The 19,788-nt window shown below is 40.4% G+C and overlaps 1 protein-coding gene across 1 annotated transcript in view; it reads left to right on the top strand.

The window, feature by feature from the left end:
- The window catches only part of LOC141213014 (uncharacterized), a 903,379-nt gene that overhangs the window by 593,181 nt on the left and 290,410 nt on the right, over positions 1 to 19,788 (top strand). The window contains 1 exon segment of the mRNA XM_073665145.1: positions 5,508 to 5,613. Coding sequence (XP_073521246.1) covers positions 5,508 to 5,613 — 106 coding nt within the window.

Raw genomic sequence — 19,788 nt, 5'->3', positions numbered from 1 at the left:
TGTCCTGTTGAAAAATAAATGATGGTCCAACTAAACGCAAACCGGATGGAATAGCATGCCGCTGCAATATGCTGTGGTAGCCATGCAGGTTCAGTATGCCTTCAATTTTGAATAAATCCCCAACAGTGTCACCAGCAAAGCACCCCCACACCATCACACCTCCTCCTCGATGCTTCACGGTGGGAACCAGGCATGTGGAGTCCATCCGTTCACCTTTTCTGCGTCGCACAAAGACACGGTGGTTGGAACCAAAGGTCTCAAATTTGAATTCATCAGACCAAAGCACAGATTTCAACTGGTCTAATGTCCATTCCTTGTGTTCTTTAGGCCAAACAAGTCTCTTCTGCTTGTTGCCTGTCCTTAGCAGTGGTTTCCTAGCAGCTATTTTACCATGAAGGCCTGCTGCACAAAGTCTCCTCTTAACAGTTGTTGAAGAGATGTGTCTGCTGCTAGAACTCTGTGTGGCATTGACCTGGTCTCTAATCTGAGCTGCTGCTAACCTGCGATTTCTGAGGCTGGTGACTTGGATAAACTTATCTTCAGAAGCAGAGGTGACTCTTGGTCTTCCTTTCCTGGGGCGGTCCTCATGTGAGCCAGTTTCTTTGTAGCGCTTGATGGTTTTTGCAACTGCACTTGGGGACACTTTCAAAGTTTTCCCAATTTTTCGCACTGACTGACCTTCATTTCTTAAAGTAATGATGGCCACTCGTTTTTCTTTACTTAGCTGCTTTTTTCTTGCCATAATACAACTTCTAACAGTCTATTCAGTAGGACTATCAGCTGTGTATTCACCAGACTTCTGCACAACACAAATGATGGTCCCAACCCCAATTATAAGGCAAGAAATCCCACTTATTAAACCTGACAGGGCACACCTGTGAAGTGAAAACCATTTCCGGTGACTACCTCTTGAAGCTCATCAAGAGAATGCCAAGAGTGTGCAAAGCAGTCATCAAAGCAAAAGGTGGCTACTTTGAAGACCCTAGAATATAAGACATATTTTCAGTTGTTTCACACTTTTTTTGTTAAGTATATAATTCCACATGTGTTAATTCATAGTTTTGATGCCTTCAGTGTGAATGTACAATTTTCATAGTCAAGAAAATACAGAAAAATCTTTAAATGAGAAGGTGTGTCCAAACTTTTGGTCTGTACTGTAGTTAGATCCACAAATATTTTAGACAGTGAGACACGTTTTGGCATTTACTCTGTTTACCAAAACATATTCAAGATACAGTTATATAATCAATATGGGCTTAAAGTGCAGACTCTCAGCTTTAATTTGAGGGTATTCCATCCTAATTGAAATAAGAGTTGAAGAATTACAGCTATTTAATATGTAGCTGCCTCTTTTTAAATAGACCAAAATTAATTGGACAATTATCTCAAAAGCTCTTTAATGGGCTGCATGAGCTATTCCTTCATTCATAATCAATTAAGCAGGTAAAAATCTTGAGCTGATTCCAGGTGTGGCATTTGCATTCGGAAGCTGTTGCTATGAACCCAAAACAAATGTGTTATCAATTTAAGAAAAACAGACAATCACTAGACTGAAAAAAAAGAAGAAATCCATTATAGAGATAACAGAAATGTAAGGAGTGGCCAAATCAACAGTTTGGTATATTTTGCAAAAGAAAGAGTGCTCTGCTGAGCTTTGGAACTCAAAAAAGGCCTGGAGGTCCATAGAAGACAATAGTGCTGGATGATTACAGAATACTTTCCATGATGTAGAAAAACCCCCTTTACAACATCCACCCAAGTGAAAAACACTCTCCAGCAAGTAGGTGTTTCAGTATCTAAGACAAAACTTAAGGCAGAAAAAGCCAAAATAAGCAACGGAAGTCAGCTGCAGTAAAGGCCTGGCAAAGTATCACAAAGGAGGAAACCTAGCGTTTGGTGACGTCCATGGCTTCCAGACCTAAGGAAGTCATTGCCTGCAAAGGGTTCTCTACAAAGTATTAAAAATGAACATTTTATTTAAGTTAAAGTTAATTTGCCAATTACTTTTGAGCGCCTGAAATGAAAAATGGTTGCAATTCCTAAACCTTTCACGGGATATTTTTGTTCAAAATCCTGAAAGTCTACACTTCAACTGAATCTCAAATCATTTTAAATAAAAAATAGTGGCATGTAGATCCCAAATCACCTAGATTCAGTCACTGTACAAATATTTCTGACTCTAACTGTGTATATACAGTAAGTAATTTTTACAATTGTGGAATTGCTCTTTTTGCTTATATACACACATGGGAGAGACCTGTCAATCATCTAGAGCAATGTGGGGAGAAACTGGAGACGCAACCGGGCTAGTCTTGTGTTTCAGAGAAAAGTATACCATCCTGCTATCATGCATCCAAGCTCTGATTCATGCTGAGGCTTGGTCAGCATGAATTAACTGACTGGTTCCCTTTAAAGAGAACCTGACTCCAAGTTGTCCCACTATATACATAAACCTCCAACTTTATCTGCTCTATTAACCCATTAGTCCATCAACCTGTATCTAAGACCTGTACTCCCTCTGCATATGTAAAAAAATACATTATATGGTATATTTCTGGCATACAGCGTGATCCGGTACGATGGGCATCTTTTTTCTTTCCTTGGCGCCTCTTCAACCCCTGCATCTGCCATCCTGCTGGCTTTATTGATGTTGATAATACTTCCTACGTCACCCACAGAACGCCGCAAATCTTGTATCTCCGCAGTTAAAGTGCAGGCATGCGCAGTTGCTGTATGCTCTGCCCTACTAGGATCAGAGCAAAGTCCTATAATGTCAGCACTGACTTCACTTCTGTATTAAGTGGTGCTAGTGCATACGCAGACAAGGACTTTGCACTGTCCTTTACAGCGCAGATCAAGATTTGCGGCAATCTGTAGATGACGTAGGACGCGTCATCCACATCAATCAGATACAGGTCGATGAACTGCAGGAATAAATCAGATAAAGATGGTGGCTTCAGTACATATTGGGAAAACCTGGTGAGAGGTTCCCTTTAAGTCATAGATACAGTAGCTACATGTATTTATAAAGAAAAAGCTATGCACACTTTAAAGATTGATCATTTATTCATGTAATAAAATAAGGCAATCTTGTCTTTTTGTTAGAGAACTGTCCCATTCAGTACTTTATATTCTGACTGCTGGCTAGAAAAGCAAAACGAAAATGATACCTTTGGTGACAGGTCCTAAATGATAGAATCTGCTGCAATTTATAAATATGATGGGGTCTGTGATGGTTAGACTTCGTAGCCATTAGGCGTGCATTCAGCTGAAGAGGACTTTCATTACTGCTGGATCTTCCCAGAACACACCACTAATTCTCTTCTGCATTGTGCATGTGATGTGTGCAAATCAGGAAGATGAGGAGAATGTAACCAGCAGATGCTGGCAGAGCCTGAAGAGCATGAGATGGAGTTACACTGTGTGCCATCAGACCCTAGAGGATTCTTGTGTTACCTGTGCAATAACTTCTCTCTGCTAACAACCTACTACAATGTATATCCCCTTGTGCTGCTCCTTCAGCACGGGGAAATTATTGATTATAGCTACTGAACGCAGACTTGTTCTGTGCCCTGCAATTCCAATGATTGCCTTTTTATTAAAAAATGTTCTAAGGAAAAGCTTTTCCTGTCTCACAATAAGGCCTGTTTCACACACAATTTCCCAATTTCTTTTTCTTACGTCAAAAAAGGGTGTGGTTTTTTTTAGCGTGTTGGATCCATTTTTGGTCCATGTGTCAGTTTTACAATCCTTGTTGCATTCATTTTTCTGTTACAAGGAAAAAAACTTAGCTTCTCCTACCCAGTAAACAGTAACATATGAAAGCAAATTAGTGATATTTGTGTGCTATACTTTTTTTTTTACGAGGCCAATAACTTGAGGGGCTTGATCTGCAACTTTCTTCTTTTTTTTTTTTTTGCAGACAATCAGTCCGCAAAGAAAAAAAAAAAAAAGCCAAGTGGAAAGGCGAATTCATTGAAAAGAGTCCATGATCTGTCCATAAATTGATACGTAAAAAATGATATATAAAAGAGCTCTTAGAGGAATATTGTTTATGTTTTGTGCATAAACCCCATAATTTCATGAGTAAAGATATGATTTCAGTAATAGTAAAAGGCAGCACTAATCATTACATTTACATTATTTTGCTACATGGTTCAGAGTATGTCGATAACCAAATATTTTGATGGCCGATTCATCAAAGCATTTATGCCACAAAAGTGTCATAACAGCTTTGAAAAATTGCAATATTTTTGCTCAACGTGGAGTTTTTTTTTACTTTTGTCATTTTCACGCTACTTTGAATCCGTTCCGAAAAAATGATCAGAGCTGGTGAAGAGCCGAAGTGGGACATGACTACGCAGCCGTCAAATTCATCAAATCTGCTGGTGTCTTCTATGCCAGAAATGCTACTCCAGTCCATGTGCCTCTTAATGAAGACTGGCATAGTGAAAGCTTACGCTATGCCAGTCTTGATAAATCGGCCCCTTTAACTTTATGTACTTATTGAATACCATTAAACTATAGCCATTTATATGAAGTTGTTTCCACTTTACTGTTAGCCTCTACTCTTCTATCTAGATTTTGCAGGATAACTAAAAATTTTGTCCTGCAATTTATATTCTAAATCATTCCAAATGGTACTCAGCGAAATTTGGGTTAGAAGTCTGTATTCATGCCATTTGAGTTCTTCATATGTAAATAGCCTCTTCAGAGAGGAAGATTACTGGAACTCTAGTGACACCTATTAGAGGTAGCAGTCCTACTAGTTAACATCAAGCCTTTAACACGCCTTGCCACATGACTTAGGATAAAAAGTCAAACAAGGCACTCCATCTGCTTAGACTTTTTATCCTAAGTCATGTGGCAGGGCCTGTTAAAGGTTTGATATTAACTAGTAGGATTGCTACCTTTAATTGGTGGCATTAGAGTTCTTGCACTTGTCTTCTCTGTAGAGGCTGTTTGCATATTTAAATTCCCAGAGGAGCAGTGCATGGCCTATAAGTCTCCTAACGCCATCTTAGCACTCCACAAGGAGAAACATTCCCCCATTAGACCTCATTTAAGTTCATCTAAACAAAGTTAGCCTGTGTTTATGTTGAAGCATATATGGGACTTCTTCACTATTGCATAGAAGCACACAGTTTACAGTGTAGCATTAACATATTCCTACTAAAACTAGAAAAAACCCAGTAGTCATCATGCAGCCATACTCAAACAAAATAATGTACATTTTTTAACAAACGATCTACTAAAAAGGGATAAAGTCACTGATCAGTTTTAGATCAGTTTTGATAATTTCATACACAAAAAGAATGGAGGAGAACATAGTCTCAGGTTGTACGTAATCTAAAAAAAATCATCAAATTCTGTATCCTAACATAAGGTGTTATAACTCTACTGTTCAATGTAAAGTTTCTTCTTACACATGATGATAAAGTTACTCATACTTTGATTGCATCCACAATAAAGTACTCTCTCTTTCTTTCTCAATCTTTTGACTTTAGACAAAGGGTGAAATTTTGCATGAAAATATTTCACTGGCAGCTCACAAAATTGATTGTCAGGTCAACGAAACAGTAACTTGCATTGAAGATGTCAAGGACACTGGAGGTAAATCATTTATAATTACAGATCAGTAGTTCATATTTTTTTAAGCCCAAACAAGGATGTGATCCGAAAGAACAAACACATTTATGGCAATGGTGTGCTTTAGTTTTTCAGAGGAGGATATTTAAGTTTTATCTATACCACCACACCATAGCCTTCCTGGTGATTTACTATCTGTTGCTTATATACATAGTGTACCTTGAAGAAAGTCTGTCACTCACATAGCTTGTTTCAAACTGCTTACACAGTTTTATGGGGGACTTAGCCCCTATACCCCCTATAAAACTCATACCTGCAGTATAGATTTGACTTTTTTAGTTCGAAGGAAAAATAGTTTTATTTGATATGAAAATGGGGGCTCATTGGGGCACTCATAGTGAGGCCAAGGGCTCAGTATACTGTTCCATCCCTCAATGAATATGCTACATTTAGCTTGATTGACAGCTCTCACTTGCCCAGAGCGAGCACTGCCTGAATTGAATCTCAGGCCCTGCAGTGTCAGTGTGGCACTCTCCCCTGTCTGCAGCGCCTGCTCCCTGCACACAGGATCACACAATATCAAGCGAATAAACTATTTAAAAAAAGTTTTCCAGATTGTCCAAAAAATTGGATGAGAGGGAATATGTGATATAATAGCAACAAGCATAACTTACCTGTTCAAGCTCCTTCTTTTCACTGCTGCTGCTTTGTTGCTCTTTGCCAGGCCTTGTGCACTAGCCTGCTTCCAGGGCCTTCTCCAGATTTTTGTGGGCTTCGGGCGAAAGTGTCTCAGCGGGCCCCTTTAACACATACCATGATTCATGATGTACAGCTACCACAGAGAAATATATGGATATATTATATATATATATATATATATATATATATATATATATATATATATATATATATATATATATATATAGTATATATATATATATACATATAGTACAATGCCAAAGATTTCACTTCTTACATTACATGAGTGAAATCTATTGTAAATTCTACAAAAGCTCAGAAGCTGGCGGATCCTCACAGTGCACAGTGCAGACCGGACAATATAGTCCTCCATATAGTATTATGTGCCCCATATATTACTCCATACAAAATAATGGACCCCATATTACGCTACATACAGGATACTGGCCCCCATATAACACTCCATAGAGGATACTGGCCCCCATATAACGCTCCATAGAAGATACTGGCCCCCTTATAACGCTCCATAAAGGATACTGGCCCCCTTATAACGCTCCATAAAGGATACTGGCCCCCATATAACACTCCATACAGGATACTGGTCCCCATATAATGCTCCATAGAGGATACTGGCCCCCACATAACGCTCCATAGAGAATACTGGCCCCCTTATAACGCTCCATACAGGATACTGGCCCCCATATAACGCTCCATACAGAATACTGGCCTCCATATAACGCTCCATACAGAATACTGGCCCCCACATAATGCCCCATGCAGGCTGTGCCCCCACATAATGCCCCATGTAGGATGTCACTTCCCCCCCCATATAATGCCCCATGCAGGATGTCACTCCCCCCCTCCATAAAATGCCATATGCAGGATGTCACTTCCCCCCCATATAATGCCTCATGCAGGATGTCACCTCTCCCCCCCCATATAGTGCCCCATGCAGGATGTCTCTCCCTCCGAATCCCCATATAATGCCCCATGCAGGATGTCACCCCCCCTTCCCTTATAATGCCCCATGCTTCCATACAAATAAAAAAAAAATCAAATACTCAGCTCACTTCTCACCTGCTGCCGCTGCTCTGGGCTCCAGCGTCACCGGCGTCTTTCTACTCTCTGCCCTGTGACGGCTCAGGAGAGAGCACAGTGTAAAGACGTCACCGCGCCCACTGGCCTGAGACGTCACAGTGCAGTAGCCGCAGAAGACACCGGAGCTACTGGTGACGCACGGGAAGAGGTAAGTATTGTGCTGCCGGCTGCTGGGGCCCTGAGCAAGCGGGGGGGGGGCGCAAGCACTGACACCGGCAGCACACCGCACCGCTCACCGGTCTTAAAGCACACTGGGGTGCCCAACAGTGAGTGGGCCCCCCCGCCTGCTCAGGGCCCCGGCACTTGCCCGGGTGCTTCAGGTATTGACGCCGGCCCTGCTTGCATCTATGACATGCCATATACCATACATGACCACTGCAGTCAATCACTGGGCCACCAGAGCTGCAATAATAGAACAGCACGGAATTCAACAAGTAAGTCATGCTTCTTTAATTATTTTATCATATTCTCCATCCCTTGTCCTTGCAAACTCAGAAAGCCCCTTTAAGGATATGCCTCTCAGGGAGCTTCATGGAGTAGATATTTGGCACAATTTAAAACATAGCTATTACATCCAAATAAATAATTATCCAGGAGATTCGGCACATAGAGTGTTTAAACAGAAAATGACTTCTGATATACAATCATTCAAAGGAACATCTTGGATATAATTATAGACATAGTAGAAAATGTTGCTCGAAGACCAGGCTCAAGCTGAGTTAATTGTGTGCAGCTGCTGACCACTTCTCAATTCCATGTAATGAGCCATTGTATTTGCCCTGGAGACACGCTACCCAGTGTTTAGGAATAAGCTAGCCGAGAAAATGCTAGGGCTTTCACTGAACAACACTGCTCTGGCAAATAATAAAGGCTGGCAATGTGCAGACATGTGTCCATTAGATTGTTAAAACCATATATCAGATGGACCTTGACCGCCACTTTAAGCTTGGACCATTTACTAAAAACCTATTGCTTTTAGGAAAATAATCTGCTTTAGCTAATTAGATCTTGAACTCTCATGTGAAATCTCTGTATTTTCTGCTGTATGCTTAGACCATATATGAATGCAGTTTATGTACGTTATATTTTGCACAATCAATAAAGAATTTTTGGTGTTCTATTAAATATATTGTAATTTCGTATGTATTTTTTTTTTTTTCTAGCGTTTTAAAGTTCTATAGAGAAGACTATGAGAACCCCCCACAAAAGATGCCATGCCCACCATGAGCCATTGTGTGTCTAACTATAGATTTTTTTTTAACTAGAAAAAAAATGCAATTAATAAATACAAATAAAGTCTTAGGTCATGGTTCATTGTTTAGTATATTTTGCATTTTGGCAACTATTGGAGGAACTCCTGTTTAGGTCAATTTCACAAATCCGTGTTTCCATAGGCATATAAGTCTCGCTAGGTATATATGAGGCAACCAAGTTCAGGCCAGGAGCCCCATGGCCAGTCTATGCATCGCGGTCTCAGTACGGACCGCAAAACGCTAATGTGTGAAAACTGCGAATTACACAATTCACCTATAAGTTTTCTTTCATTAGAAATTAGCTTCTAAAATTTTACTATAAATTAATGTTTTTTCCATTAATTCTTTGTAAATTAGCAAATTCCGTTTGTGCAGCCTCAGTGCTTATTTTGATAATGACTCCTTTCCTGATTGAACTCCGCTGGGAGAAAAGAAACAACCCCCCCACCGTGCAGGGAAATGCATCCAGGCCTATTCACTTCAAGTGAACCCCTGCACATGAAAAGTAGTTAAAGGGGTACATTTCTGCTGCCTGTTCATTCTGATCAGGTATAGAGGTCGATCAAGGTATAGAGGTCAATTCCTCCAATAATGAAGTAAAGTCACATCCTACCTTTAGTGGAGGCTCATCTAAGCCTTATTTCACCAATTTATGGTTAAGTTAGCACTGTGCAGATACGCTGCATATTTTATATCTACTGTATGTCAATTTATGCATTTTTACATCTGTCCTAAATTTTCGGATGCAGTTCTGGTAAATTTGGTCCATACTGGGATGGAAAGGGATGTGATTTATGTAAACCCTGCGGAAAAATGGGCGTTTATTGTGTAACATTAATAGTGGTCAAGTTTATTTGACAACTTTTCACTGTGGATTTTTCACTTTGCTATACATTGAGTGAAATCTGTAACAAATGTGTTTCATGTTTTTCATGTGTGTGAATATACTCTGTAAGATTAGAATGCTTAAAGCTTCACGCTAGCGTTTTTTTTTCAGCGCTTTCTACTGTAAGGTCTTTGCCTCCTGTCTTATGCTCGCCCTCACCTTTTTTTGACCCGGCCACTCTAGTCCCATGGCACCATCTTGTGTCCGGCACTTTTGACTGGCCAGAAGTCAGAAGTAACATCAAAAGAGCTCATTGCAAGTCTACGGGAACCAGAACTAGGCTCTCATAGAGTTGTATTGAGTTGTGACCTCTGGTTCACTCCACGAAACACTGGGACGATCTGGCAGGTCACAAACTACTGGAAACCGAGCGAGCGATGGTGATAGAAGGTGAAGACAGTGGCAATTGAGTATAAACGTAGGGTCAGAGCCTTAGATAAGAAGCACCACTCAAACGATAAAATAAAAAAAATTCTGGAGTGGTGCTTTAAAGGGTTAAACTTAAAGGTTCATTTACACTGCATGATGCACAGTGTTAAACGATCATCAAATCGCAACAGGTTTGCTACTTGATAGCTGTTTAGTAGGCTATTTAAACAGGTCGACCCTGCTTCAGATGCGCACTGCACAATCAATGTTCATAGTGCCCATTGGATGCCATTGTTCTCGGCAGCACAGGTCCTATTTACACAGGACAATATTCTCTATTAAGAACAATGATCTTTTATACAACAAACAAGTGTTTTGCTCTTTTGTCAGGTGATTGGTTGCCTATTTTGACAGCACGATTATTGTGAAATGAGTTTTCCAAGGAACATTTGTTCAGAATAATTGTGCAGAGTAAATGCACCTTTAGTTCCAAGACTGTTCTTAAGATGTGCCCTGCTCCCTACTCAGCCTGCTTTCTGAATGCTGTGGTCAGGTATTCTCCTTTCATTGACAGTTCAGGCCATCAGCATTATCACGCTACTGGCCTGAACTGTGTGCGCTTTGATGCAACCTGCTATAATAAGCATGGTTATCACAATCAAGGCTATCACCAACCCCTTGTAACAGGTGGACATGTAGTATTAGGGCTTAGTAGCTGACGGCCCTAGGAGGAAGTGGGTGGGGGCTTGAGGAGCACTAGGGCTAAGCAGCTCAGGGACACGGGTGGAGGGGCCAATGGTTAAGAACACTTTAAAAGCCTTTACCAGGATTTGGCAGACTCAGCTGACTGACTGGGTTGGACGATAGTCGCGGCGGTGGGGGTTTGATGAGACTTTGGAAGGAGAGCAGAAAGCTAACAAGGGCTGGTCTGTAGAAATGCTCTTCGTCTGCTGCCCAAGAACTGAATGTGCAGGAGAGAGGTGGACTGGATTTGGACTAGTTCTCCCAAAATCAAGGCTAGCCTTAGTGTAAAATGTATAATAGCAAATGCACATGTTTGACCACTAGTCTAACACAGCGGTGTTGGATCATCTCCTTCTCAATGAGCTGTAAGTAATAAAAACATACAGATCACATAGCAGGAGAAAGGTGCATGATAAAAAAACAAGGTGATTGCAAACTTGCTTATCTTAACACAGTCTACTTGCCTATCCATTTTATAACATCCATTTTGAATGATGTTGATTAGCAGCAATGTCAGTAGCCCTGCTATGATTAGGATGATTAAATACATACTATATTTATTCAAATGGATGTGATTTTGTATGCAGGATATGAATTGTGCTTGTATAGTGTGTGTTTTTTTTACAGACCTCATGTGTATGCAGAATGGATATGGCTCTATTTCAAATGTGTTTAGCCTGCCTTTCACCCCAGCATTCATAGCTTGTTCTGGTTCTTAACTCATGCAGGTGCGTCCACCGAGAGCACAGATAGAGTAATAATCGGTGCGTTTATGATTTGCTTTTCTTTAATGTGTCGCTGATTGGACCAACCCCTCACTTTCTACATTCCAGAGCACCAGTAATGTAGTTGACGAGAGTGCAACAATTCCCGATTTCACTTACAGATGGGGAGGTTAGATATTGTTTCTGTATGCGCCATAAACATCTGGGACCTGTTTAAAGGGTTTTTTTTTCTGGCTTTGGAGCGCTTACTAGAGCACGTGACATCCTCATAGTACAACTAGGAGTTTTTATGTTTTATGGAGTTGGATCACAAAAGGGAGAATTTTAAATGAGCCCCATGTAGAACATTTGGACTTAAATCTGCAGTATGAGGAAAGCAGAAAGCTGCATATGGTTAGAGGCTGTAAAGTGCAGCCTCGCAAGGATGTTGCATATAATAGAAAAGGTGCTATGTGTGCAGATTAGCTGGAAGTGTCGAAGTGAATACACATACAGTGGTTTTTGCATAATGAGGTGTACAGAATCCCAGGGGAGGTTGTTAAAACAGACAAGACAGCCTGTGGTAAACAAGGAGGAAGGTAGTCTTTGAAAGCAGATGGCTTTTGAAATCCTGGCAAATAGCTGTTTTCTAAGTAAAAAATCTGTTATTTTGGGACAAGGATCACCTCCCCCTCCTTCCTCCCATGCATATTTTAAACCTGCATTTCTAGATAATAAAATTCTGTTTCTAATTGAACATTAGTCGTACAGCTGACTGTAAACATGTTGGAGGATGAAAAAGATTAGCACCCTAAATGGTCTCATCAATACATAATTCACATGCTATATTACAAGCACAAGATAATCTTCCTGTCGCAGCTAGTTGGGCTGCACGTATTTACCACGATTCTCCTAGGGGAATGTGTTCATGGAATTCACTGTAATTTCAAATAGTATCTATTTGCATTTTAGGCATCACACAAGAGCTGTGATGTGACAGCAGTGTGGATTACTTTTTTCCATATGAAATTAATCTACTTCAGCGAATATCATGAAGTGTCTGTGCTATTATTTAAAATGAGAAGAATGACTATGTAATTGCTGCCGCATGGGGATATATTATATTGCAGATAACTGGGGTCCAGATTGGTGATGTCTTTTTTAACAATTGTACTTAAATGGCTGGTACCAAGGCATCATCTGTTAGGAGCCCATAGCAGAAGTGCTGGAGGGAATGTACTGTATATTTCATCTGGATGCTATGACAAAGTCCAAGAGATCCATGGCGAACAGGCTATCTTTGCATGTGTCATAGCTGTATAACAGCAGGCGCTGCGACAATGAATGAAACGCCGAGCACGCCAAAATACTCGGCGAGCACCCGAGCGTGCTCGCTGAAAGGCTTAATGAGGCATGCTCGATCATCACTATACAGTATCCGTTTGCAGTTTGTCGTGCTACCTAAATCGATTTGTCTCAAACTTATTTAACCGCGTCGTAACTTAACTTGATCTTAACATTTTTAAGCCAGTTGAAGCCTCCATTAAGTCTTAAATAACTCATGTTGGTTTTATATATATGTAAATGTGCCTTATTACATCAAATATGCCTGTGTAGTTAAAAAGGATATGCAGGAGTGTAATTGACAGTTCTTAGGATATGTTAAGATTAAGTCATCCTTTAGAGCTAAAAGGGCTCTGAGAACAGCTACTGAATGTGCACTTTCTAGGTCATTATAATGTCTTCTTATGATTGTATGAAAGATCAAACTTAATCAGGCACTTTACTGTAGTTAAAGAGGGCTCATTGCTGCTGAGAAAATCACTAAAAGTGACTGTAGTTGAAATTAGAAAACTTTTCTCAAATACCATCATTAGGTAATTGAATGATTTTCCTTAGTATTACAGGGATGCAGGTTTTGCTATCATTTTACCAGTAGGAGTGTGAGGTCTGGTGAGATAACTTGGGAACAATCATCCTGTGGTCAGGAATCGGGGTGAACAAATCAATTTGCTTGTTTCATTGTTTCTTCCTTTGTCCTCAGCCTGAAACGAAGCGTCATCAGTGTCTTCTGTTTCAGGGGCTGTTCTAGTTCTTACTTTGCTGAGCATGCATTGGTTGTCAACTCCAACGTATGCTCAGTACCAGCTCCCTTGTCACTATGTGATATTCTTTTCATTGCATAGTGACAGTGCGTTTCTTCCCTGGCTCTAACGGAAAGTGATGAGTCGGCAAGAGATTGCACCATCAGTGGACGTTGTAAGGAGTGAACCCAGTGAACAGGGAGGACAGAGAACATCCCCTAAACAGGCATCACATTCAGGGGTGGGACTGGTCTCTGCTTTTTCTGCTCGCCGGGCTCTCTCCTTAAAATGCACACTGACATTGCGCTCTTTTGCCGGCTCATCACTTTTCATCAGTTTCGGCATTGTCACTGTGCATTGAAAGGAATATTGCATAGTGACGAGGGAGCTCGTACTGAGCATAAAAAGTTGACAACAGATGCATGCTCGGTAGAGCAGAGACTAGCCCGGCCCTTGAAACAGACATTACGGATGATGCTTCATTTCAGAGAGGAGACAGGGCCTGCGGTAGTGATTGTAGCTTCTGCCCCCTGATGACATCTCATTAGAGTATCCCAGCATGCACTGGGGATTCTTAAAAATAATATCATAAAACCAGAAGTAGGTAAAAAAGCAGTTAGAGAGAGTAGAGATGGAACAGTAGGGACTTTTTAATTAAAGTATATTAGAAAAAGGATTAGGTTATTACATTACATAGATATAGGCATGCTGAGAAGCAAACATGAAAGAAATTATATGAAATTGCTAAACATGTATCTGGCAATGTGCATTATGTTTTAATCTTACCGTGAAATTGCTTTAGAACTTTGAGCCATGGTCTCTTGCTTGTTTATGGTGCCTGGTGGTTAGTAGATAGTCTAATACCGCAGTATATTGGAGAAGGTACGTTTGGCTATGTTGTATTAGGCAGTGATGTCTAAACTCTCTCTGGCCTGCACATATTGTAAACATGGGGATGAGGGCACAAGAAAGATATCGGAAAGGTGATATCTGGAGAACTACTTACAATAAGTATTTTCATTAGTTTCTTGGTTCACCGGAAATTTGACAACTAAATCTTATCAGGATAGAAATAGAATATTATGCTCTAAATTTAGAATTCTGATTGTCATATAAAAAGAGTTCTACAGTTGGCGGAGCAAGGTTTATACAGTTAAGACAGTGAAATGCTCGTCAAATACAGTATGCATGAAATAAAGTATATGCATTTATCATAGGTTTAGTATTAAAGGGACAGTAACCTTAGAAATGAATAAATAAAAGAAAAATGGAAATAAGACTTTTCTATCTAGTAATTTACAATACTTTCTGCCTGGCATTCAGAAGAAAATGATACGCGAAAGGGCATTGTAAAGAAAGCCCTGTACGTCAGATGCTTTCAGTCAGTTAGCACAGTATCCATACCCTCCCATGAATATTTTATACTGTAGATGCCCCAGTGAAAGCGTCTCTTTTTTATGACCTTGGCACTTATAGTCTGCATTGAACCATAGCCATGGATTACAGGTGTTTTGTGATTTTGACAACCCCTATAGCCATATAACCTAGTAGGGCATATGGATGTAATAGAGCAAAGTTCCCTTAATTCTTGAACACTTGGATTTTCTGTGTTTTACACAGTTAATGGTTTTTATAAACTGTTTTTTTCTAGATAAGACTTTAGTTTTGAAATCCATGTTAAAGTGTAAAAAATGTATCAGTTGAGCCGGTTTCACAGTCCAAGTATATATCTTTATGCCCAGGCTGACATACAGTACAGACCAAAAGTTTGGACACACCTTCTTATTTAAAGATTTTTTTGTATTTTCATGACTATGACAATTGTACATTCACACTGAAGGCATCAAAACTATGAATTAACACATGTGGAATTATATACTTAACAAAAAAGTGTGAAACAACTGAAAATATGTCTTATATTCTAGGTTCTTCAAAGTAGCCACGTTTTGCTTTGATGACTGCTTTGCACACTCTTGGCATTCTCTTGATGAGCTTCAAGAGGTAGTCACCGGAAATGGTCTTCCAACAATCTTGAAGGACTTCCCAGAGATGCTTAGCACTTGTTGGCCCTTTTGTCTTCACTCTGCGGTCCAGCTCACCCCAAACCATCTCGTTTGGGTTCAGGTCTGGTGACTGTGGAGGCCAGGTCATCTGACGTAGCACCCCATCACTCTCCCTCTTGGTCAAATAGCCCTTACACAGCCTGGAGGTGTGTTTGCGGTCATTGTCCTGTTGAAAAATAAATGATGGTCCAACTAAACGCAAACCGAATGGAATAGCATGCCGCTGCAAGATGCTGTGGTAGCCATGCTGGTTCAGTATGCCTTAAATTTTGAATAAATCCCCAACAGTGTCACCAGCAAAGCACCCCCACACCATCACACGTCCTCCTCCATGCTTCACGGTGGGAACCAGGCATGTAGAGTCCATCCGTTCACTTTGTCTGCGATACACAAAGACACGGTGGTTGGAACCAAAGATCTCAAATTTGGACTCATCAGACCAAAACACAGATTTCCACTGGTCTAATGTCCATTCCTTGTATTATTTAGCCCAAACAAGTCTCTTCTGCTTGTTGCCTGTCCTTAGCAGTGGTTTCCTAGCAGCTATTTTACCATGAAGGCCTGCTGCACAAAGTCTCCTCTTAACAGTTGTTGAAGAGATGTGTCTGCTGCTAGAACTCTGTGTGGCATTGACCTGGTCTCTAATCTGAGTTGCTGTTAACCTGTGATTTCTGAGGCTGGTGACTCGGATAAACTTATCCTCAGAAGCAGAGGTGACTCTTGGTCTTCCTTTCCTGGGGCGGTCAATTTGTGAGCCAGTTTCTTTGTAACGCTTGATGGTTTTTGCAACTGCACTTGGGGACACTTTTAAAGTTTTCCCAATTTTTCGCACTGACTGACCTTCATTTCTTAAAGTAATGATGGCCACTCGTTTTTCTTTACTTAGCTGCTTTTTTCTTGCCATAATACAAATTCTAACAGTCTATTCAGTAGGACTATCAGCTGTGGATCCATCTGACTTCTGCACAACACAACTGATGGTCCCAACCCCATTTATAAGGCAAGAAATCCCACTTATTAAACCTGACAGGGCACACCTGTGAAGTGAAAACCATTTCTGGTGACTACCTCTTGAAGCTCATCAAGAGAATGCCAAGAGTGTGCAAAGCAGTCATCAAAGCAAAAGGTGGCTACTTTGAAGAACCTAGAATATAAGACATATTTTCAGTTGTTTCACACTTTTTTGTTAAGTATATAATTCCACATGTGTTAATTCATAGTTTTGATGCCTTCAGTGTGAATGTACAATTTTCATAGTCATGAAAATACAGAAAAATCGTTAAATGAGAAGGTGTGTCCAAACTTTTGGTCTGTACTATATATGTCTATGAGGCTCAGTGCAGATGTCACAGTGGATAGCGGGACCGCAGGACCATGAATGTCGGATGTGTGAAACCATGTTAATGATATTTACTCTTAGATTTTCTATACTAAATATGTCCCAAGGAGGTCAATTGTGTTGCCAAACAAGAGAAGGTTGCAGCCAGAAAAAACTACAATCATAACTGGTTCCCCAGTAGTTCTCTGGGTGCCTCACCCTTGAAGGCAGTGCTGCTGACTCGGGACGTCTATGGATTACATGTTTTACTGTGACCATCTGGATGTAATACAGAAAATCAGAATAATTGATCTTGTCTGACTGGCTTTGTGTAGACAATAATGAAAAAATGCATTATTGTTTCCTGCTGCTTCTCCATAGTAATGCATAGGGGAACATTAAGGCCCCTAGTCATGAAGGTGTGGCGTAACTTACTCCAGAAATGTACTCTAGTCTTTGAGTTGAGTGCATTTCTGCAAGAGGCGAATGGCATTTGTAAGATGTGCCTAATTTATTAAAGAAGCTCTCCCATTAAGTTTTTATTCATTAAGTGTGTATGTGCATGTAATGTAGCGTGAGTGTATTGATACACTCACCTACCGCTGCTCTTTCCGGTGTCCAGTGCCGTTCTCTGTGACGTCACCGCTCAGCAGACTGTCAAGGTCATGTTGTTCTCTGCATGACCTGGAAATGGCATTTACAATGTAAGCCTATGGAGTGGCAGAACGAGGCTCTATAGGCTTTCATTGTAAAAGAGACTCCTGGCTCACACACAGAGCATAGTGAGCCGGATAGTCACGTACTGGTAAAGGTAAACGTACGGTTATATACTAGTTTTGCCCATGGGTCCTTTTCTGTCAGTGTCCACCCCTGGTTAAAGCATGTCCCTTCCATTATTTCTTTGAATATGTGTAATTATCTGTAGTATATAAAGTTAATCAGAATTTCTCCATAGCACCCTTCTTATTTATTGGGAGTAAATGTAAAGCACCACCCCAGCATATTATTTTTATTGCAGCCCTGGAGTGGTGCTACTAACGTAAGGCCCCTGCACCTAACATCATAACCACCATTCACCGTCTTCAGTTCTTCTTGGCGTCGCTCTAGTCCCACGCCACCATCTTGTAATTGCAACTTCTGACTAACCGGAAGTTAGAGGTAACAGTCATAAGATCTCAATTTAAGTCTATGAGAGCCATCTATCGTTAAACTGGTTTCCAAGCCCATCACTGACTATTTTGGTAATGACCACTGCCTGTGGGGTGCAGCTATAGGAAGTGCAGAGGAAACAGTCGCACCTAGACCCCATGTCAAAATTGAAGAACAAGAATTATAAGTGTCACATAGTAGATGAAGGGGGCTTAGGAACTTTCATCTACACCTATAATTGATTTCTAAAGTAGTGTACTTAACATGTGTTGAGCATGTTCTGCTACATAAACAGTCCCTATTGTACAATTTAGAAGAAAAAATACTATAATACTATATGTGACAGATGAAGGTGGTCAAATACTCCGATAAGGATGTTTATTCTTTCAATTTCCCTCGTTGATTTGGACTGATTGCTTGTTGTGCATAGTGCTTATGTTCTTCATTGCAGATGCTGCCACTAGAGGGCAGTAGCACACCATGAAGATGTTTAGGCTTTACAGAACACAGAACCAAATTAATGGCTGTAGATTGTGCTCCATTAGTAAAATCCTACCTTTTCTACTGATTTACATTAGACTGCTAGAGTGACTGAAATAGATTAATAGGTTTTGAACATATGTAGCATTTCCTTTGTGCTCATCTAACCCTATTGCTTTTATCCTCTGATATACTATTAACATTTTAGCTTAATTTTAGGCTAGACTCATTTTGATTGCTATACAGTTTAGTAATCACTGCCATTGTTTCTGCCTCTCCAGAATACAATAAGACGTAATTTTGAGGGTTTTCTTAAATGTTAATCCTTTTTTAACAGTTTGCTACAGATAATAATTTTGAAGATCTTTATACAGTGGAAATTATATATCATCTTTACACAAAAGATTGTGACAAATGCCTGCATCTTTTAGTAATTATTTGAATAGTTTCAGGTAACATAAAAAGGCAGATAATTATATTGTCTTTTAATGAATGTTAAAATACATATTCGCTCTAATTCACACTTAGTTTTAATGAAGAAAAGAACATTTTTAAGCAAACAGCTATTTATGTAGCTTCACTAAATGAATAAAAAAATAATTAGGAAACAAAGTGAAAGATAATGGATTTGTGAACTTTACTGAAATGTAATAAGATAGGTTTAAAAGTTATGTCCACCTTTTCAAGCATTTTTTATTGTGCCAATGCAGCTTGGCACACACAGCTCATCTGACAACCAGTGAGTCTCCAGAATAACAGACCAAAAGTAAACCTCATGAAGGCGGCCGTTGCACTCCCTTCCATCTGTCCCATACTCCTTTAAAGAAGTTGTCCACTACTTGGACAACCCCTTCTTATAGCCCACGCTTGGCCCTAATAAAATAATAAAGCTTACACTCGCATCCCGTACCGGCTCCATTCCAGTGGTGTCGGCAGTCGAATTCCCAGGGCTCTCATGTGGTTGTTATGACATGTGAGCCAGGCGCCCAACCAGCGATGGCGTCACTGTCCCCGCCTTTGCATGGGTAAGTAATTACCAGGAAGTGAGAGCTGCGGCTGTCGCTCACTTCCAGTTAATCATTAACCGTACGAAGGCGGGGACAGTGACGCCAGTGCTGAGTGGGAGCGGGGCTCACATGTCACAACTACCACACGAGAGCCCTGGGAATTCGAGTGCCGACACCGCTGGAATGGCGCCGGCATGGGAGGTGAGTATATGATTTTTTATTTTATCGGGACCAAATGTTTAGATCAAGAAGGAGTTGTCCTAGTAGTGGACAACCCCTTTAAGGCTCATACAGATAACCATATTTGCGGTCCGAGTGCAATTCGGCAAAACATTGGATCACACT

This window comes from Phyllobates terribilis, unplaced genomic scaffold (genome assembly GCF_046119375.1).
Source record: "Phyllobates terribilis strain yellow unplaced genomic scaffold, ASM4611937v1 Scaffold_2__4_contigs__length_985480577, whole genome shotgun sequence".
Lineage (NCBI taxonomy): Eukaryota > Metazoa > Chordata > Amphibia > Anura > Dendrobatidae > Phyllobates > Phyllobates terribilis.
Note: the sequence above shows the minus strand (reverse complement) of the source record. Positions and strands in the feature narration are given on the sequence as shown.